Source organism: Furipterus horrens, unplaced genomic scaffold, assembly GCF_987537825.1.
Source record: "Furipterus horrens unplaced genomic scaffold, mFurHor1.1.pri manual_scaffold_2, whole genome shotgun sequence".
Lineage (NCBI taxonomy): Eukaryota > Metazoa > Chordata > Mammalia > Chiroptera > Furipteridae > Furipterus > Furipterus horrens.
Genome location: NW_028327172.1, coordinates 139,964,891 through 139,987,507, shown reverse-complemented (window position 1 = coordinate 139,987,507; position 22,617 = coordinate 139,964,891). Strand labels below are relative to the sequence as shown.

General features: G+C 39.3%; 1 protein-coding gene, 1 long non-coding RNA gene and 1 pseudogene across 3 annotated transcripts in view; 1 reads left to right on the top strand and 2 right to left on the bottom strand.

Annotated features, from left to right (window-relative positions):
* CDC123 (cell division cycle 123) overlaps nt 1-12,556 on the top strand; it is a 51,938-nt gene extending 39,382 nt beyond the window's left edge. For both annotated transcript variants that reach the window (XM_090266540.1, XM_090266539.1), the window contains 3 exons: nt 7,513-7,641; nt 11,588-11,725; nt 12,273-12,556. In XM_090266540.1, the coding sequence (XP_090122666.1) occupies nt 7,513-7,641; nt 11,588-11,725; nt 12,273-12,299 (294 nt within the window). In that variant the 3' untranslated portion in view covers nt 12,300-12,556. The remainder of the gene's footprint in view (nt 1-7,512; nt 7,642-11,587; nt 11,726-12,272) is intronic.
* A 1,949-nt stretch (nt 12,557-14,505) lies between these two features.
* LOC150019608 (annexin A2 pseudogene) lies at nt 14,506-15,518 on the bottom strand (annotated as a pseudogene).
* Nucleotides 15,519-22,238: 6,720 nt separating this feature from the next.
* LOC150019605 (uncharacterized) overlaps nt 22,239-22,617 on the bottom strand; it is a 66,135-nt gene continuing 65,756 nt past the window's right edge. Inside the window, exon 3 of the long non-coding RNA XR_016509072.1 lies at nt 22,239-22,355. This is a non-coding gene — a long non-coding RNA (uncharacterized LOC150019605). The remainder of the gene's footprint in view (nt 22,356-22,617) is intronic.

Below are 22,617 nucleotides of genomic sequence, written 5' to 3'. Positions count from 1 at the left end.
GATTTGGCTCATATGGTCATGTCTCCAAATAACTGTTAACTGTTAACTTACCTTTGTTAAGCCAAAAGGTATCACTTAACTGTTATCACCTTTCTGCCTTCAAGGGTGATGTATCTATTAAGTATCAGAAGGAGGAGCTATAACTTGAGATTTGTTAAACAAGAGGGATGTTTCTTGGTTAAGTTTCACCTTTATTAGAAACAAACCTTAGAAAAAGGATGGGAAGCCAGTGTGATGGAATGGATAGAAACCTGAGCTGATAGAAGCCCAGGGCTCTAGTCCCTGCTCTACTTTAATGGATAGATAGGGCCACATCCAAGCACTCAGGTGGCCAGTGTCTGCTGAGAGCCCGTGATGTGTGTGTTAGATGCCATGCATCTAACAAGAAGCTTCCAACAAGATGATCTCCTGACCTCAAGAAGCTTAATCTTCAAGATTTGTAACCCAGGGAATTGGCATGGTAACAACCTGGGTCAAATCAATTAGTGAGTAAACTTAGCTCTTTGCCCTGAATGTGCAGCTCAGAATAGCTTTATTCTCATTTAATTCAGTACAGTATCTCACTTAATTCATATACCTCTGTGAGGTATGTATTATTTGTTCCCATTTTACAGATATTAAAACTGAAGTAGTTATATGTTAATGTGGTTATATTAATGGCATTTGAAAATTTGGAATTTGCCAGTCTCTCAGTATTTCCCTGGCACATATCCAGGTCTGCAAGTGTCTTATTTGAAGTTGGAGATGTGCATAAGTAATTAATGCTGTGACCTTACACAACTAAAACTTGTCGTGTTTTTAAAGTGAGAAACATGCCAGTATAAACACCTTGACAGCTTCTGAGAAGAGATTTAAACCATGATGTAAAACTCATTTGCATTTAGTCGGTGACGCTTGTATAATCTTTTGTTAGGCATTTTCTTGAATATATAATTTTATGACTCTTGTAGAAAACTGTTATGTGGTCTTGTATATGAAATATAACTAAAGTGTGTGGGCTTGGCAATACTTTAATGTGTCTACTTTCTTACTGCTGCCGGCAAGTTGACTCAGTGCTGATAGATTCCATTGTTATGTATGTAAAGCGATGGCCCACCCATTCAGTAGATCTGGGAGGAGGCCTGGAATCTGTATTGTAAGATGCTTCTTAAGTGATGCTAATGCACCATTAAATTTTAGAGTAACTGCCTTAGATACTTGAAAAATTATTCTGGTTCCCTTATGTTACTGTTTTGTTATTATGTCTGATCTTGAGTCCTTAATATTGTCGAGATTGGCTTTGCAACTTGGTTACCCTTCTAGAACTGTTCTGAGTGGACTTAAAATATAATTTCTAATGTGTCAGGTATTCTGCAGCTGTTTGTTCAATTCAACTTAATAATGTTAAAATCTTCTATATCTTATTAATGAAATGATGGCTGAGGATACCTTCAAAATAATACAGATTTGGGGGGAATGGGTGGGATATAGATGAAACAAGATTGGTCCTGGAATCAACAAGATCACTGTAGGAGTGAGTGTTAGTTTCATTGGGTGCTTTATACTATTTTGTCTACTTTTGTCTGTTCTTAATCTTTTTTATATATGATTTTTTTAAAAAATGTGAAAACCAGAAATTGGGGGAAAAGGGGACAACTGTAATTGAAAAACCAAAAAAAATAAAATAAAATAAAGTGAAAACCATGAAAAAACCTATATATCTTTCTTAATTTTTTTCTACTTAATCTACCAACTAAACAGGGTTATGTTAACATCTCCTGCTTTGTAATTCTGTCAGTTGTTGTGTTACAGACTTCCACAAATGCTAGTTCACAGTGATTTTGTCTTCACAGTGAATTCTCACTATCAGCCAGTGGCTCTCTATCCCTAATAATGCTTTGTGCTTTTGGCATTAAAGTATGTTTTGCTCTGATATTGACTGTGCTATTATAGATTTCTTTTGGTCTTAGAATTTATCTTTTCAATCCTTTTCTTTTTAGTTGTTAGGTTTTAGGTGTATGTATGTGACTTATAAGCATATTGCTGTTTTGTTTTTTTTAATCACTGACAATTTCTGATTTTAGCTCGTGAGTGTTGTTTGCATTTATTATATCTGATATTTGAATGTTTTCCACCATCTTATTTTTAATTTTCGATTTTCTTTGGTTTTCTATGCCTTTTTTACTTCTTTTAATTTATATTACTGGTTTTTCTTCATTCTTCATTCTTCCACCATCCCAGTTATTTTGAAGTTTTGTTTTTTGTTTCTGTTAGTTTGGGTAGTTACCATTCAATCTTAATACGAATATTTAATAACCTCTGACATTTATTTCATTTCCTGTCATCCTCCAGATGCAAGGACATTTGTGCACTGATTCCGAGCATCCACATTTTTTTAATCCTTACCCAAGGATTTGATTTTAGAGTGAGAGACATCGATGTGAGAGAAAAACATTGATCAGTTGCCTCCCATATGCACCCTGACTGGTGCTCCAACCTGTAACCTAGGTCTGTGCCCTGACCAAGAATCGAACCCCCAGCCTTTTGATGTATGGCACAATGCTCCAACCAACTGAACCATCCAGCCAGGGACTCATCCACTTTTGTTTTACATATGAATTCTGATTTTTAGTTTTACTTTGTGTTTACAGTATTCCCTCACTTATCGTTCTAGACCCCCCCCACGAAGTGGGAACCTTACATTTATTCTACACTCTTAAACCTACGTAACTTAAACAACATACATATACAGTACTGAAAAATCCCGCAATAATAGCGAAAAATCCACGATAAATAATTAAATATAATATTTTTTAAAATCCCGCAATGCAGTGAGGCCGGGATAAGTGAACCGTGATATAGAGAGGGACTACTGTTATACCTTTAAAGTAGTCATGATTGTTGCTGTTCAGTTTTTTTGCTCAGCACTGCCACTTGCCTCTTAGTGCTTTCTGGATCCAGTTCTTTCTAGTAGTATATTCTTTCACAGTAAATTCCCTCAGCCCTTGGCTGGAAAAGCTTTTGTTTATCTTCATGCATGATGATAACCTTAGCTGGGTATAGAATTTTCAGTTGCCCAGTTCTGTTGCCTCAGCACTTTGAAGACACTGTTCCTTGTTATTTGGCTTCTTTTCTTTTGGGGAGAAGGTGGATCATGCTTCCTAGGTCTAAGAATTCATTTCCTTTGTCAATTGTGAGGAATTCTCAGCTATCTTTTCAAGCATTGCCTCTTCCTTTTCTATCTTTTGGCCTTTGGAACTATTTACAGGTAGGTTTGTTAGAGCTTCTCACCTTATCCTCATGTCTCTTGACTTCTCATTTTCCACCTCTTCCTCTCTCTGTACTGTGTTTTGTAATTTTCTCAGATATATTTCCAGTTTGTTTCTCTTTCAGCTAGGTCTGGTCTGATATTTTTAACCTATTACTAAGTTTTAAATACAGCTCTATATTCTTTATTTCTGTAGGTTCCATTTGATTACTTTAAAAATCTGCCTATTTTTTTCCATAGTATCTTGTTTTTTAGGGTTTTTATTTCTTTTATGTTTTTAATCATTTAAAACTACTGATTTTTTTTGCTTAAGTTTTTTGAGATAAAATTTACAAAGAGTTTAATTTATCTTTTTTAGTGTATAGTTCTATGAGTTTGAAAAACACATCTAGTTATGTAACCACTACTACAATAATGATGTAAAACTAATTCGCTCCCTGAATATCCTCATGACCTTCCCCGCACCCTAGCCCCTGGAAAAACACTGCTCTGTAAACCTACTGAGTTATTTCTAAGTTTTTAATTGGTAATACATTCACATTGCTTAAGAATTAAATCAGTGTGAAAATATACATAGAAATACCTGACCCTCTCCTCTCCAGCAGGTTCACTTTTATTAGTTTCTTATATATCCTTCCAGTATTTTTTGATGCAAAAACAAGCAATATACTTTTGTCCATTTTTCTTACATAGAATTAGCATATGATATGCAGTAAGCACCTTACTTTTATAACATTTTTTTAAAAAACAATGTATCTTGGAGAGCTTCCCAGTTTCTGACAATGGCACTGTGTTTTATTCTGTGGATACACTCTATAGTTTGTTTAATTGCTTCCCTGTGGATGAACACAACTTGAACACAAGTTGTTTCTAGTCTTTTGCAAATTGTGCTATGGCGAACATCCCCTATACATGTTGTTACATACATATGCAATTATATCTACAGGATAAATTCCTAGAAATGCGATTGCTAGCTCAAAAGTCTAAGAGCATTTTAATTATGACATAAATTGCAGTTTACCCTCTGTGAGAACTACACCACATACTCCTAACCAGGAACGTACCTGGATATTTCTTCAGAGCTTGCCAGCAGAGTATATAGTCAAACTTTCTAAGGTTTTTGTTGTTGTTTTGGTAGATGAAAAGTGATGTTTCAGTATAATTTCAATTTCTATTTTTATTATGAGTGAAAATGCATTGAATGTTTTCCATACGTAAGGATAATTTCTGTAAAGTCTTGCTTCATGTTTTTTTCATATTTTTCTATTGTCTTATTTTCCTTCAAAACATGGGAGTGCTTTATATTATAGAGATTAGGCCTTTCTTTTATGACTTCTGAATTTGAGTCATAATTAAAAAGAAATACCTCCCTATTTTTTTTCTAGTTCTTTTATCACGTATTGCTTGTACATTTAAATCTTTGATGTGTTTGGCATTTGTTCTGGTATGTAATATATATCCAACTTTGTCTTTTCTGGATTTTTACCCAGTGCTCCTAATACCAGTATCTTTTATTTTATATTGTCCTTCAGTTGGATGATGGTTTTCCTCAGTTCTTGGCACTTTAATCCCTGGTTGTTCAATTTGCATATTTTCATTCATGTTGATTATTTCCTTTTGGTTTTGTAAATCAATCTACTTATTTTACCTTGTTTTCATCTTCAGTGAGCATGTTTTGTTCTGTTTTGATCTGTGAGAATCCCAAAGACTCTAAGTTTCAGATTTTTCATTTGCTGCTTCTGTGTTCCCCAAACCCCAGTCAGAGAAAGACAAGCATCATTGTTTCCTTTTCTAGGCAAAGGAGTTTTATCTTTTATTCCCTTTACTGAGGAGGCAGCCCTCTGAAGTTCACTGCTCGGTTCTGAGTTGCCTCTGGCGGCCAGTCCCCTGTTCCTACGGGCATATTCTGCCTGCTCTGGGTTCCTGAGGGGACACGCCCACGGCAGCAGTTTGTGTGCTCATTTCTGTTTGGTAGCTTCCTCCTCACTTCTGGCTCCGGGGATCCCCCTTCTTGCTTGTAATCTCGTTTATACATTTAAAGGGATTATTTTAACCTGAATTCCATCTGGTTTGGAACAGGAGGCTTTTGATGTTCCCAGAGTATTGTACACTCTAGGAAATAACCTGTCCCCAGAGTGGGCTGTCTTCTCATGGCCTGCACTTGTTAGTTTTTATTGTTATTGTTGTTTTCCCCTGAAATGGTCTGCTTTTCCTCACACCATCCACCTTCCTCCCAGATCATCACAGTCATCTTCAAATTTCAAGTTACTCTGGGGAGCTTTTCCACCTTCACCATACAGATTTAGGTAGGTTCTCCTTATATTCTATTAGTGTCTTTCAATATCCTATTCTTATCTCTATTGAACCATTTCCTCCTCTGTACTGTGAATGTTGGATGGGTTTTGTTTCTTTTTTGGAGTAGGGGTGTATATGTGTGCACGCACATGAGCTTGGCACAGGGTCTTGTGCATTGAGATTTGGGCAGCAGGACTGGTCAGCTGGTAGGCTCCAGGAAGGCTAGTGGGTGGGTCTTATCTGATGGATTGCCTAAAAATAGAATTTCTCAGAATGTCTCATACCTGAGATGTTACATGAAAACCGTGCTATAGCTATAAAATCCTCATCTTGATTATGGCTGGTTTTATTTTTCTTTGAATTAGAGGCTCTGAACTATAGAACAAACTCTGCCGGTTACTAGTTCTAAAAGTAGTAGTCTTTGTTTTTTTACAATATGCCATATTTTAGTTTATAGAACTTAATATTCCTATACTAACAGGCCCAATAGTGTTTTCTTTTTATAATGAAATGGTTTTACTGGTTATAAAGCCCCAAGTAGAGATAGTTTGGAGGTTAGAAATACCCATTTTGTTAAAATAACATATAGCTTATCAAACACATCTTAGTAATTGCCCCGAAAGCAAAGCTGACATTATACCAAGAAGTTAGTGGCTGATGTTATTTCACGTAGTCAAAGACTGTACAAATGGGAACCAAACTGATGTGAAGAAACAACTCAGGTGGCATGAAAGAGTTGTAGGATTTCTCCTGGGGATTGTATAAAATAAGAAACTTACCCAAATTGTGTGTAGTGCACACTTCCTGTAAAGGTTCTTTGCCACTTAACAGATGTTTCTGATGTTGGAAGCAAGCTCTGATAAGATATTTATTAAAATTTTTCTTTAACCCAGATGAGAAAGAGTGGTAATGGTGACTTGGCAATCTAATTTCTTAGTTGTTTGTAATTTTACACACACGTATCTGATCAAGACATGTTACTACACATTTACAGAAAATCCTAATGATCAGCAATAAGACGGTACAGTGATATTAATGTTTCAATGAGAAAAACCTAGAGGAGTGAAGATGAGAGTTTGAATGAAACATGTATCTCCTAAATGTCATATATCTCTGAGGTCTTCTGTTGGCTTTGCTCCCTTGGCAGGATTTCAGATTCCCAGCTCTGATGTTAGTGCGCTGCCACTTTATCCTAAGATGCCTCTGACTCTAACGGAACTCAGTCTGACCAGCTCAGAAGAATTCTTTCCCTGAACCTGGAATTATCTGTCATTGCCCACCTCTACTCTCAGAGTAGAAGTCAGAAATTTATTTTAAAGGTTGATATATTTTTTTAGCTCTCCCCTTTATGTTCTATTAGGCTCTAACATCTAGACAAACAAATAATACATTAAAATTAGAGAAAACTGGGCATTTCCATACGTGTTTCTATATGCTTCAAAAATAAAAAATGCACCCTTTGCAATAGCAGCCTCTCAGTGGTAAGGAATGGTGCTCTCCAGAATTCCTGGCTCTTTCCTGCTTCTGCAGGGCAAAGGTAATCTTCAAAGATAATCAAAAACACCCCACATCCCCAAAGCATTTCAGTCATGCTCAGTTTAACCTTTTGCGAGATTTTTCTTTTCCTGCTTGGATTTTTGACCTAACATTCTTATGTGATCTGAAGCAGGAGCTGCAATGTATGTCTTCATCAGGCTTTTCTTTTCTAGGTCTCTGCATTTACAGGTGATCTTCCCATTAGATAAGGCTGTACCACTTGATTTAGACAGGTGGCCCTTTTTCAGTGGAAACTGGAGGACTTTCTCCGATGGGATCTGGAGGAATTAACTACCTTTTGAAATGTTTTAAGATTTTTAAAGATTGTCTTTTTGTGTAAAATAATATGAAAATGATTTTTATTATAAGATAGATTATGGAGTTCAAATGTTTGTTTTTATTCTATGCCTCTAATTTTTCCCTCTGTCCTGCAGGGGAAGGTGTGGCTAATCGATTTTAATCCATTTGGTGAAGTAACAGATTCACTGCTGTTTACTTGGGAAGAACTGATATCTGAACGAAACTTAAAAGGTGATTTTAGTGAAGGGGATGCTCTGGAGCAGGTAAGATGGTTAAAAAAAAAAAAAAAAGACATAAAAAAGACATAAAGGAAATCTTTTCATCTCCTCCAATGATTGCTAGTTCTCCAGACGCTTGGATAGGCAGCAACTTGTACTCTAGGGAAGTACAGAGTATAACAAATTTACTAATAGATTCTTGCTCTTGGAGGTGAGCAGTAAGGGACACGCATGGTGATTCATTCATTTAACTTCACATAAAGAAATAATGGTCATCTGGTATATTTTTCTTGGCTCCTTGTGTTCTGTCTACCTGGAAGAATCTTGACCCTGGGTGGACCAGTTCACATGTCTATTTATTCTGATGCTAGCCCCGGGGCTGCTGACAGTGAGCTGGAAATGGCCCAGATGCTCAGACTGGGGTTTCCTCACAGTCATGACACCAATTTCAGTTCGGCTCTTATTACTGTGTCTTGTCTCCCACATCAGCGTGGCCATTTCACACCTTTCCCAGCTCCTCAGGCCCTCTCTGCTCCTTTTCTTCTCAGCAGAGATTTCACATTCTTCTTCACAGGAAAAGCTAATCCACTGGTGAGAACTTACCCAGTTTCATTGTCATCAAACCTCCAAGCTTGTCTGGCCTTGTCCCAGGTCTCACCTCCACCTGCCCAGCAAAGGATCCTTTCCCATCTCCAGATACCTTTGCTATCATTTATCTTCCTTCCTGTTTTTTTTCCTGGTCTCTTCCTCCCGACAAACTCCAATCTCTGTAGTTAACCATGTTCAGATATCTTCCATCTTAAAAAGACAAAATCTTTAAGCCCATATCTTCACCGACCTTTTCTCCTCATATTCACAGCCAAATTTCCTTTCAGTATCAGATTTGTAAAGCTTTGTTCTGCCTATAAGAGTACTACGTGCTAATTTTTAAAGGAAATCCTAAAATTGACTATAATCCTATCACCTTGAGAGCCACTGCTTATATTTTAATAGTAACATGCCTTTCCACATACAAATAAACTTGTTTAAATAAATGAGATTATATTACATATGAACTTACATATCCCACATTTTTCATTTGGTAATCATCGGCAGCCGTCCGTCTCGAGAGACAATGGTGTAGCTTCTTAAGAGTCTATCTGCACCGCCGAGAACGGCTGTGCAGTCCGACTCGGGAGTGACACGGTATCTGTCTCCTCCCGTGTTGAATTGACATCTTGCGATGACGCTGGAGTGTCCTCTCCAGTGAAGCTGAAGCTACAAAGCCTGGGCAGGGTGATATGGAGGGTCTGCTGTTGCCCATGCAGCAGACCCCCCCTCTCTTCGCAGCTGAAGGGTCCAAGGGAAAGACGGAGTCAATACAGCTTGGCTTCAGGTGCGCCGCAGGAGTTGCCGGTGTTGACTACAACGTCAAACCGCCTTAGGGACTCCGGCTCCGGATTTTCTGTCGGGGTTGACTCCCTTAGCCTTTCCCCTGAAGAGGTATGCCGCAAGGCAGCGGAGGTTTTTTGGAATCAGAGTTTTCCTTCTCTAATGTGCCCTGACTGGAAGATCGAACCAGCGACACTTAGCTCGCAGGCCGACGCTCAATCCACTGAGCCAAACCAGCCAGGGTAATATCTTGTGAATATTTTACATCTTTTTAAAAACAGTTTTCGTAAACATGGTAATTTAAAGAAAGAAAATTAGAAAGAAGCAAGACTGGAAATCCTACCACCTCGAAATAGCCATTCTTGCCACTCGAGTTAATATTTTTTCCAGGCATTTTTACGTAAGTGGGGTCATGCTCATTTCCCTCATGCTGTTACGTAACTTGCTTTTCTGTCACTGCTTAGTGGCTGTATACCATCACATGGTGGTCTGTCCTTCCCACCTGTCTCACCTCTCTCCTGTCACTCCTCAGTCTTCTTACCCTCAGCCCCACAGAAACAGCTCTTGGCAAGGGCTCCCCTGACTTGTTGCTAATTCCAGTGAACAGTGTGCCCTTCTCTCACTCAACCACTTGGTACCATTTGAACGTGTTACCTTCTTGTAACCCTTCTTCCCTTGGCTTCTGTGGCACATGCTTCCCTCCTGGGCCTCTTCCTGCCCTTCTGGATGCAACCTGGCCTCAGTGTGACCATCCTTCCTTCTGTCCATCTCTGAAATATTTCTTTCCATTATCACTCTGTCCTGGGCCCTTTTTGGCCCTGTTTCTTTTGTGACTCAACTCAGTTTTTTCCTTGTCGAGGTACTTGCCTACTGTTTGTCTTGCATGTCCTGCTTTAGACTGCAAGCTTCTGCGCACAGAAGGGGTCTCTTGTTCTCCTGCCGGACATGGTTACTGTGTATTGAATTAGTGAAAGATGGAATTTTATCCCTGCTGGCATCTTACAGTTGGGGCCCTTAAATCTGGATATCAAGGAGAAGAATATAAATATGAGGGACACAGTTACTGAATAGAAACAGTTTGTATAAGATTCAATCTCTGATCCAAAAAATATGATCAAATCTTTCTTTTTCTCTTTTTTTTCCTTCTTTCTTCTTAATTTAAACAACATTATATTGGGAGTTGAGAGCTGACAAAGGGAAACAGGAACTGGCTCCTGCCTTTTTCACAGCATCACCTCCTGCATGTTTCCATGCCACAGAAACCTGGCCGTCCTTCTGTTTCTTGAAGCCCAGAGCCCTGCCTTGCCTTAGCATCTCTGCACAAGTTGTTCCACTGCCTTCAAAGCTGTGTTCTGCTGCCAGACCTCACGAGGCTGCTTTGATCATACTTTCCAGCTCTCAGTCCAGACATCTCTTCTTTAGCAAGGTCTTACCTGACCACCTTGTTAAAGTTGCCTACCTGGTTCTCCTCTTATGGTAGCAGCCTGTTTTTTTGTTCTTATAACACTTTTTACTATCTGAAATGATCTTGTTAATTTATTTGTTTGCTTGCTTATTGGCTGTCTACCTGTCTTATTTATCAGTTTATCTCCCATACCTAGGGAAACGTCCCGTACAAAGGAGGTGTTTCATAAACATTTGTCACATGATTGGTCTCTCTGTCATAAAACATGGCCTACTTTCTAGGTCCTATTCCATTCGAGTTTCTGGCCTGTCTCCATATGCTGGACACAGCTAGATAGCTGTCACCCATGAAGTCCAAAACTAAGGCCTTCTGTCTCCAAAATCCTTTTTGGCACAAGGCAGCATGTAAATATTATACGCAGGCTCTAAACAAGTACAGTTGACCCTTGAACATGAATTTGAACTTCATGCGTCCACTTGTCCTTGGATATTTTTCCAATTGACCCATGCAGTTAAAACCCACATTGCTCGAGTTCTGTGGTCGGGATCTGCATATGCTGAGGGCCAACTCCATGATGAGGATTTTTAACTGCTCAGGAGGTCAGTACCTCTGAGACCTCTGTTGTCAGGAGTCAACTGTACATTAAAGAATGTGAAGACTTGTTCAGTATGATGATACTTGAATTTGCAGTTTCACGTAGGTGATGAGACAGATACACAAATGAGTTAGTCAGATGATGAAAAGAAGCACAAAAGTGTTAGGAATTTGAAGCACTCACTTGCCCTCACTATTAAGTTTATTCTCTAAGGCAGGGTTTCCTAACTGTGCACATGAAGAAAATGATAATGTTTATAAAGCATTCTGGTCTTTATGAGATTGCTTGAGGCCAGAGATAACTAGCCTGAAGCCTCTGACCCACTCCAGAACTAGAGAGATACACACTCCCCTTGTAGCACATGGGCTGCACACGGGTAGCATTTAGGGACCGGCCTGGCTCTCCAGGAGGACACTGTTTTCAGATACCTTATGTTTATGTCTTAGTGAATGTATAGAAGTATTTTATAATCTTTGTGCTTTTTTTTTACTTCGGAATTTTATTTCTTCCTTTTCTAGTACATGAGAGAACCTGGAGTGAAATTGTTATGATAGAATCTTTTTCAGTTTGGAGGAATGACTTAAAATTTCTCACAGACTTTCCTTTCATTTTTTGTAAAGGATCCGCCAGCTTTCCGTTGTACAAACAGTGAAGTTACAGTCCAGCCCAGTCCCTATCTGAGTTATCGACTGCCCAAGGACTTTGTAGACCTCTCTACTGGGGAAGATGCTCACAAACTCATCGATTTCCTTAAACTGGTAAAGTCTTTTTATACTTAGTATGCTGGTCATCTTTGTTTTCTAATCGGCTGTTTAATATTTCATTTTAGCCTTAACACTACCTAGACTTTTATTTGGTGATTATGAACTAAAGGAGCGGAATTACTGAGTTTTAGGTCCTTTTATAATGGAGTATGTAATGTGGGCTTAAGGAATAACCTATATAATAATGCTTTTTGAATAATTTTTACAATACTTGAAAGTGTATAATTGGTACAGGCTAAGAGAAGATCAGAGCTGTGCTGTGATTACTCAGGGAGAAAGTGAATGTTTGTATTTGTGTGTATGTTTCTGCATGGGAATGTTTGTGCATATGTAAGAAAGAGTAGAAAATAGTCAAATACCTGAGGATAATACACCCTGGGATTAAAATGATAAACTAGTTGAGTATTTAAGTTCAGGCATGTTTTTCCATGATAATTTTCACCCACATCTTTTGCCAAGTCCTCTAGAAAATGATACTTGGCTGAATAAACATGCCAGTTAGAATATGCTTTTTTAATGTAGCCTTGGCTTCCTTTGACAGAAAAGAAATCAGCAAGAGGATGACTGAGTAGAGTGCTCAAGTTCAAGACTGAGTTAAGGAAGAAACCACCGTTCCTTCAGGAAGCTGTTCATGGTCCATACCTTCTATTTACTCAGTCAGATGGGGGTGGGGTGGGCAATGTGGAAATCAATAGCTTTTTATATTCATGTATATTAAGTTGGGAAAAAACAGGGGACTTTGCTATTTGTAAAAACAACATAATAAATAGATCTTAAACATAAGAAACCATACTGTTCTGATGATAAAATACTTTCTATGAAATACCTTTCTCTTTTGGCTCAGTCTATTTAGATATATCTATGTTTCTTGTATTATTTTTATACCTATCAGGTAGATGGGCAAATTTATATTTGTTATACAGAAGTGTATTCTTTCCAAATCATACCTTTTCCATGGAAAAAATAGAACCTCATATTGCTATAGAAAATGTTTTTCCTACTCAGAAGATTTTCATATAATCTTTCTATCAGTTTAGCTTCAGTTTAGGTATAGCTAAAAGACTACAGACTTCTCAAACTGAAATAACCTTCAAAATTTCAATATATTACAACCATCTTAATATACAGGGTGGGGCAGAAGTAGATTTATAGCTGTGAGTACATGAAACACAGTTTATTCTTGTATTATTATATATTATTTTCCATAGAGACAGCTATAAACCTACTTTTGCCCCACCCTGTATATTAGTAAAACTATCACAAAGTTAATTAGAATCTGGCCTTTTAAAAAAATATTGGGCCCTGACTGATGTGGCTCAGTAGGTTGGGCATCGTCCTGCAAACTGAAAGGTTGTTGGTTCAATTCCCAGTCAGGGCACATGCCTGGGTTGCGGGCCAGGTCCCCAGTTGCGGGGCGTGCGTGAGGCAACCAATCACTGTTGCTCTCGCATATTGATGTTTCTCTCTCTCTCTCTTTTTCCCTCCCTTACCCTCTCTCTAAAAATAAATTTTTAAAAATCTTTTTAAAAAGATACTGGAATTGTTGAGATGTAGATTCACTCTTTTAGGCCACTATTTTAGTAATTATTCTTCAGTGGCCTAATTGATGATGATGATGATTATGATACTGATGATACCTTACTAACTCAGCACTAACTATGCAAGACGTTCTGCTGTGTGCTCTTTACCTGTTATTTCACATCACAGAGCAACTTGAAGAAACAGACATTATAGTTTTCCAAGGTATCTATTTAACATGGTATCAAAGAATATTTTACTGATTGGAAGGATGTTTCTTAGCAAAGGAAACAAATATGAATGTTGCCCAAGGAAGATGTGGAGAGAGGTGAGGCAGAGTTGCCTTCTTTGTACAGTTAAGTCAGATTATGTATAACAATGAAACATACTTCTTTTTTTGACTATCTCAAAACACTAGCTTTCTGTGTAGTTTCTCGGTTACAATCACTTGATATCTGTGTTTTCAATACAAAATACAAAGATCAAATTATTCCAACATACTTTTGTTCGGGGATGTCTGTTAGCTTATAATGGAGGTATTTTTGTTTGTTCGTTTGTTTGTTTGTGAGTTGATTTAAGCTTAACTCTGGAAAATGGCTTCACCAGGACGGTATTTTACCAGTCAAAAAAAAAAGTAAATGTATTGATACTGGCTGAAAAATTTCAGGCAATATGTAATAAAAAGAATCAAACAAAATTTGGCAAATATTTCATAAACAGTACAATTGATGGTGTAAAACTCATTAAATTTTTGCATTAATTTTTCTTAGGGAAATTGAGTTTAGCACTCACTTTACATTTAAAAAACATGAATTTTGTACATTGTTTCCTTTATTATATTTAATTTTTGTTGACAATCCTGGTGTTAATATTAAATATAGGATAACATACAGAAAATATTTCCTAAATTCAAATACCACTAATGACTGAAGATTAGTTTTGAATTATCCTTTTATTTTATTGGCATTATCTGTTCTTTCTTTGAAGTAGTACCTCAGGTTTGTGCTGAATTTCAAAAGTAAATACCTATGTTATTCCTTTGCCTGTTCCTGAAATCTGAAGAGAAAACATTACATTTGGTGATTTGGACAGGTGGGAATGAACATGTTTACTTTGTCCTGCAGGAGTGGCATGTAACATGGGCCTCTCTGGTACAGCGGACTTTGCCCAAAAGTTCTTCTTTTGGTAATTGAGGATAGTGTCTGTAAAAACAAACAGAAACCTTGTGTGACTGTTTTGAGCATAAGTTTGTTTTCTTACTTGTAAAGTGGGAGATTAATATACATTAGTACATGCAGCACTTTCTGGAGATCACCCTTGGTGTCTTGCTGGATGCAATAGTACAAGGACTTGCTGTGCTTTCTCTTGAATTCAGACTTAATTTCAACATGTCCACTACACTGCAGGTGACTATGATTCTGATCAGGACCTTATTGTGAGTCCTGTTGCCCTTCATGGAATTGTATAGTTGGTCAGCAAAATAACAGGGGCTTGTTCCAGATGCACTGGACCAGGTTCAGGAAAGCATTTCCCAGGTGTCCCTGGACTTTCCTTTGATGCTTCCCAACATGTCATAAGGGCTGTAGCTCTTGTACCTTTCACACGCTTCCTGGAGGTGACACACACTCTGCTTAGTCATGATGCTGATTCACCTGGGGGCATCAGTTCATTTCCTCTTCACTCCAGCATCAGAGAGCTTCTGGCCCTCTTGACCAGTCAGTTCATAATCAATAACAGAGCCATCTTCAGCTCTTTTATCCTTTGGGAGGACAACCATCAGCTTGCAGAAGTCACCAGGTGTGGCAGAAATAATGTCCTGCAGAACGGTCTTGCACATTTCCTTTTAGACTCAATTTCCTCAACTCCTGGTTGGTCCTTGAGCAGATGATCCCAATGAGAGTCTTCATCAGTCTCCAGCCCCTTCATGGAGGCCTTGAGCCCGGAAGCATACAGAGCAGGTGTTTTCAATAGGCCCCAAATAACCACCCTGCCCAGGTGGCCGCACAAGGCAGACTTCAGTGCTGACGCAAGTTCCTTTTTGGACGTTTTCTGGTAGGCAAAGGAGATATCCTGTCTGTGTTCATTGCGGTTGGTCAAAATGTTGACGACGCTGATCTCATTCACACTTTTCATCTTGGTGATTGTTTCAATGTTCACAGCATCTCGGTCAGCATCGAAGTTGGGGTAGACTGTGACTTATACGCATTTGGGGGTGTAGAGTGATCACGTCCACGCTGAGTAAGCACAGAATTTCCTGAAGAGTAGACATTTTGAAACAAACTGGGTCAGGTGCTGAGAGCTGTGAGTGTCCCCAGATGCCAAGGTAATTCTGTTATGTGTGTGTGTGTTTAAAGGAGCAAACATTGTTCACCAGAATTGTTTACCCCTGAAAGAAGGCATTTTAGAGAAGACTATACATTTATTTTTGTGATGCTGCTGTTACTCCAAAACCATTTCTTGAATCTTTTTGGAAGTTTTTTTAGATCCATTTGTAAGTCACAGTAGAAAATTTAATATTTTATTCAATACTTTGTGTTTTTTTTATTTAATTTTTTGTTTTTCTACTACAGTTGTCCCACTTTTTCCCCCATTGCTCCCCCCAACCAGCCCACCACTTCTCCCACAGTAGTACCTTGTTTTTTGACCAAAGTGATACACAGTTCCATATCATACTTCTTTCTTATTCATCAGACTTGGTTCAGAGTTTTTCCAAAATTTAAAAGTCTACTTCAAGAAGCTTTAATTTTATGTCCTACTAGGACATTCATTTTTCTGAAGCATATTCAAATGCTTAAAGCCTCTCAGAGGTTTCCCATTTATTATAAATTGAAGTACAGTGTTCTCAGGTGGTCATTCAAAGCCCTGTGCAGCGTGGCCCAACCTGTCTTCATGGCCCACTTCCATTCTCATCAGCCCATACTGTTCTCCAGCCAACCTAGACGGCCCCGAGAGAGCTGAGGACGTCTTTATCTTCCTCACCTACCCTGCAGTGCCTCACCACTCCTACCTCCGCTGACCCCCCAGCCCAATCTTGTGCATATTAAAAGCAGGCCTTCAAGGCCTGGCTTATGTGGCATGTTCCTCATAAAGGTGTCCCAAATATGTTTTCTGTGCCGAGATTTTCACAGCACTGTGATATTACTCTTCCTTTTACACCTAGAACCCTGTCCAGTGATGTGGGGTACACGTGTCAACTCCATAGTACCAGCTGTTAACGTAGAGAGGGTGAGAGTGGTACCCTTGCTTTGTCTCCTTGCAGTACTTGTTCTGCTCTATCTTGGCCATATGGAATGTGATGCCACATCATTGAAGGTGTTGGGATTTGCAAGTGATTCAGAATGAGTCCCCAGAATGCTTACCACAACAGGAGCCTCGCCCAAACTAATGCATCACTCCCAAGGTTAACAAGTTGAATAATGCAATACTCGATCATATACGTTAATGTCTTTTTTAGTCACAATATGGAATCACTACCCCAGGTTATTAATGAGCATTTTGTCTTTCCTTAATGAACCAGACCATCAAAAACCTATTGCTGAGATCCCATCTCACAGCACTCATGATAGAACACGTACTGTGTAATTACTTCTGCCTACTTGTTCTTTAAAAAAAAGAAAAACAAACCACTACAGAACTTGAGTATGTTCTATGGCTGCTCTTCGCTCATCTTTTCAGACGTTCTGCCTCCTTCCTGGTCCCCAGGCCCCAGCACTAATGAGCCCTGTTTCAACATGAGCATCCATAGACAGCTGCGATCACTGCTTGGGGAGCCGAGCCTCCCGTACATTGAAAAGTCATGGAGGTAGTTATGTTTCTGTTTTATTTGTTTTGCGTTTAAGTAGGAAATTAGGTTTTCGGGTTGTGGATGCCTGTCAGCACAGCCCAAGGATGACTCAAGTGGATATGAGAGCCAGACTGCTTGGGTCAGAATTGGCTCTGCCGCCTGCTAACAGCGCAATCCTGGGTGAAATATTGAATCTCTTGTGCCCTTTGTTTCCTAATGTATAAAATAGAGATGGCAGTAGCACCTTCCTCACAGGGTCGTTGCCAGAAGTCAAAGTAGGACAGCTTCTGGCTTCATAGTACATGCTCAGTAATTAGGAGCTCTTACTGCACTGTATCATCATTGTGTGATTTCAGTGAGCTGTCTGCCTCTGTATTTTATTTAATAAATTTTGTTTATGTTTTTTTGCAGATCTAACCTGTTTTTATTATTAAAAAATTTTTTTTTCTATTACAGTTGCCCTATTTTCCCCTTTTACTCTCCCCTGCTCCACCTACCTCCTGAGTCTCCCATAGTCAATCCCCATTTAGTTGTCCATGTCCATGAGTCATTTATACTAGTTCCTTGACTAGACCTTTCTCCTCCTTTCTCCCCTTTGCCCCTCCCCTCTGCCCTCTGGTCACTGTCAGTCTGTTCCTTGTTTCGATGCCTCTGGTTCTACTTTGCTCATTTGTTTGTTTTGTTCATTAATTTCCTGTATTAGGTGAGATCATATGGTATTTGTCTCTTGGCTTATTTCACTTAGCATAATACTCTCCACTTCCATCCATGTTGTAGCAAAAGATAGGAATTCCTTCTGTCTTTCTGCTATATAGTAAATGTATCACAGTTTTTTGATCCACTCGTCCACTGATGGGCACTTAGGCTGTTTCCAGCACTTGGCTATTGTAAATAGCGCTGCTATGAACATAGGGGTGCATAGGTTCTTTTGAATTGGTGTTTCACAGACCGAGAACAAATACTTCAAAAATTTATATGGAGCCAAAAAAGACCCCGAATAGCCTCAGCAATCTTGAGAAAGAACACAGTAGGAGGAATCGCAATACCTGATATCAAACTATACTACAAGGCTGCTATAATTAAAACATTCTGGTACTGGCATAAGAACAGAAATATAGATCAATGGAACAGAATAGAGAGAGCCCAGAAATAAACTCAGGTCTCTATGGTCAATTAACATATGACAAAGGGGGAAGGAGCATAAAATGGAGTGAAAAGAGCCTCTTTGACAAATGGTGCTGGGAGAACTGGACAGGGACGTGCAAAAAAATGAAACTAGACCACCAACTTACACCATACACCAGAATAAACTCAAGATGGATAAAAGACTTAAATGTAAGCCACGACACTATAAAAGTCCTAGAGGAAAACAGGCAGGAAATTTCAGATATCCCATGTAGAAATATTTTCACCTATATATCCTCCAGCGCAAGGGGAATAAAGGAAAGAACAAACAAATGGGACAGCATGGAAATAAAGAGCTTCTGCTCAGTGCAAGAAAGCATCAGCAAGATGAAAAGGGAACCAACTGTATGGGAGAACATATTTGCCAATGATACCTCAGACAAGGGTTTGATCTTATTGTTTATGTTAATGTTATTAAGTTGTCCCCACTTTTTCTCCCTTTGCCCATCTCTGCCCAGCCCTGCCCCCTCAGGCAATCCCCACTGCCTCTATATTTTAATAATCCAATACCATTTTATGCCTTCTGTCTTCCTGTCTGTTTGGGGGAAGGGTTCTAATGGCATATTCTCTGTTTTCATTTCCTTCAGCCTACCTGCATACCTGGCCTTTTCTCTCATAGCATTGCCTAAAGGAACCAACATCTATCAACTTCCCAAGACTCACTTCCTACATGAGATAGAGTGTGCATTTCCAGAGCCACTCCACTTGACCTGGGATGAGGAAGGAGCAGCGTAGGGGTAAAAGTTTAGTTGAAATAGAACAGATATATAAAAAATGCTTCAAATAGTATTATATTAAAGCAATAAATTGGGAACTGAAAAATAACGTGCCTATCCAGGAGACACAAGAAATGATGAACCTGGTAATAAAAAAATTCTATAACAGAAAATGCCAAATGTTTCATGTACAGTACCTCATTTTAAGCTATATAAATTAGGCAATAATTTTCGCCCATTTTATAGAAGATGAATCTAATTCCAAAGTCTACAACCTGTATTATGCTACTTCAAAAACCACAAGAATAAGCTGAAGTCTGTGCAGGTTTATGCAGACTATATTTGATGGATCTGTGGCCCTTTTAACTCTTTCCTACAAGTAAGATGTATACATTGTTCTCAAAAAATTCTAGTGGACACCATTGATACACGTGGTTCCTACTTTAATCAACTAGATACCAAGCATAGGAACAAATTTGGAAGCGCATAAAATAAGGCTTGTAATCTCCTTACTCCCTTTAAAAGAGATTAATTCACTGTGTTCTTGCAAGAGGTAATGATTTTCTTGCCAGTCAAGTTACCACCCACATAAATCAGTCAGGATAGTTCACTTTAGCTTCACAGTGACATTCCAAGAGGCCAGCCATTCCTCCCTGGGGCCAAGAAGACGGCCCTGCCAGAGAGCCTGTGCTTTCTCCTCTGCTCTGTCTTGGATCGGCAGCTCAGTGACAGTGCTCGTGGCTCCACATGTGTGTTTTTATCGCATGCCCTCAGTTAAGCTACTAAAGCAATAGTGAAGCTGCACAACGAGGCTTTGTGCCTTTGTGTGCTTGATCTAAGTAGATTCTAATGGAATAGATCACTCAACTTTCATTACACTGAGAAAACCAACTGCAAACCTAGGGGAAAAACCATCTGAAAAACTGAATAATTGTACTGAGTATGTAAATATTTTTCTGCCCTTCCCCACTCATGGGTATGACCATAAAGCATCTGTGTGCAGAGCTACATCAGGAGCAGCACAATATAGAATTTCACTTGTTTTTGAGTCCAGATGTTATGTATGCCTGTGTACATGTGCATATACACTTGCAGATGTTTGTGTAAAACTGGTTAGCTTCGGTATGCCAGGCAACACCTGGGTTTCAAATAAGGAAGTGGGCTGGTAACACAAAAGAAAAATCATCCAAAAGAGGCAATCCCTCAGCTTGAGGGGTGCCTGGGAATGGGCTGACCTCTGTGGGGGCTCCTCAATGTGTCATCCTGTAGGGTAAATGGAAGCGGATCCAGCCCAGAACCCTGGAGGGTTTTCCTCCAGACTGTCATCTCAGGCACTCAATAGTCACTAGATAAATGGTCTTCTCTTCTGACTGTTTTCATCTCCCTTAGTTCCCCTTTTTTTCCTCGTAAGAAGTCATCTTGTTCAATCATAGTTTATATTCAGGGCCCATTGTTTAGGTTTGAGGAATGAGACAGGATTCTATTCAGCATTATACGTTTATTCTTGTGGAAAGAACTGACAGCTCATTCTTTAATGTCTACAAATTGCTTTGCAGATGAAAAGCGTTGAATAAATGCCAAGTAACATTATCACTTCTAGGGGTGTCTGTTTCTAGTTTGATAAAACATGTTTATCTCTAGGCCCCGTGGAAGCTCAGACTTCCACAGCCAGAATTTATATCTGTTTCTCGCACATTCAATAAAAGCAGAGCCTCCTGTACTCATACCGGTGATGCTGAGAGCATTGTAATTCTTAGTTCCTTAAAAAAAGAAAGAAGACTTTGCGTAGGGACAGGAAAGAAGGGATGGAGAGGCATATCCTCAAATACTCTTCAAGGCATGTGACATGGACAGCAAGGGAATTTAGAACTGGAGAGGTAAATGGAGTAGGATGAGAGGCAACATTTTAGACAACTAAAAGCAGTCTGGTGCAGAAGGATCCCAAGCACCTCTTTTCATAAAGGAGTAGGTATGAGAAATGAAAAGTGCAAGGGTGTCAGAGGGCTGCTCCTCATCACCATGGTTGTCGTGAAGTTGTCTTTTTTTGAAATTGAAATGAGAATCCCTGAGATGAGCTTTAGAAAAGGAGAGGATCTCGGGATGTTGTATGCTCACTTCCAGATTTTGAATGCAAAATAAAGCTGTGGCAAAATTGAATAATGGGGAGAAATGTCAATCTGGTTAAGCTTTAGTTGCAAGTGAGAGCAACTTTGATTAAGATGTATTGGAAGGATATGAGGCACCTCAGAGAGTTAACAGCGAAGCTGAGTAAACAGGCCACAGAGAGGACAGGGACCCAAGCAATTTCACATATCCAGTGGGAAGTGAGTGACACCAGGACTTGCCTCTCAGAGATTCTGGCTGCTGTAGTTCTGCCACTCTGCTCAAGACTCAAAAGAGAGTCTGGCTGACTGGCTGAGCTTTGGTAAAGGGATAATTACGTGAATCCTATTTCTCTGGAAATTCAAAGGAATGGGATGAAAGGCACAGTGGCCTGGGAAGGCCTCAGGGAAGAGGACAGGCTTAATATCATGCACAAGACCTAAAGTTTAAATGGTGGTTTGAAACCCCAGCCAGAGTGGGGCACAGCGCTTTGATTGCCAGTCCAAATCAGAACGCAGGCTCTAGAAGAGGGGAAGTTCCCTGAAGGAAAATTGAGAAACTGGCAAAGGGTGACAAGAATAACAGATGTCATTACACATGAGTGGGCAATGGAGAAGAGGAAGAGGGTGCTGGATAGAGATGTTCTGCAGAGATTCTTACTGATTATTATTTTATCCTTACTATATATCTAGGCCATCACCCAGAGGGCTCTGCTGTGCCCAAGACCTTGATTCCTATCCCTTTCTCTTTTCTGTCGTGGATATCTACTTAGATGCTCCAAATTTACCTCCTTTAAACTAGTCAACCAAAGTGTATTTAGCAGTTGTCATATTACACAATATGCTAAGTGTGAATAGATGTTATTCCCGACTGAAGAAGGTTAAAATCTCCTAGAGAAGCTCATGATCTAAGCTAAATTCATGTTCTTTATTCCACACCAACAATTTATTTTACTCATTAGTGTTTTGTTAACAGAATATGCCCTGACCATCAATCAGCCTCAAAACCTTGGAATTATTTACAACTCAACCTTTTTCTTAATCTTCCATATTTACATCACTGACCCATCCCGCAGGTCGAGCAACGAGGACCCTAGAGGGGGAGTGAGGATGAAGAAGGGACAAGAGACACAAGGAGTGGAGACAAGACAGTGCTCTGATCAAGTCTCATTTATTCTTAGTCAAAACAGCATTCTTATAGCTCAGGAGAAGAGGAATTTCTCATTCGGGGGGAATGCAGCTGCAGCTTGGGCGTTATCTGGTAGATATGAGTTAAACTGCAGGACAGGAATCCCAGGAACAGAAAGAGGGTCGTTGCCCTAGTAAGGAGTAAACAACTATTATGGGGTGGTGAGGCCATGCCAAGCAGAACTTTAGGATGTCAGTTAGTAAGACTTCAGCTGAGGAACTTTTTAGTTCCCCACACATCACTTATCAACATAACCGCTTAGTAAGTCCTACCAATCCTTCTTTCCAAATCCTTAACACCTATTTCTGCATTTAGGCACTAGTGCCCCCATGTGTTGAAGCCCTCACTATCTTACACTTATTTTTCTGTAATACCCACTAGCTGAGCCTGCT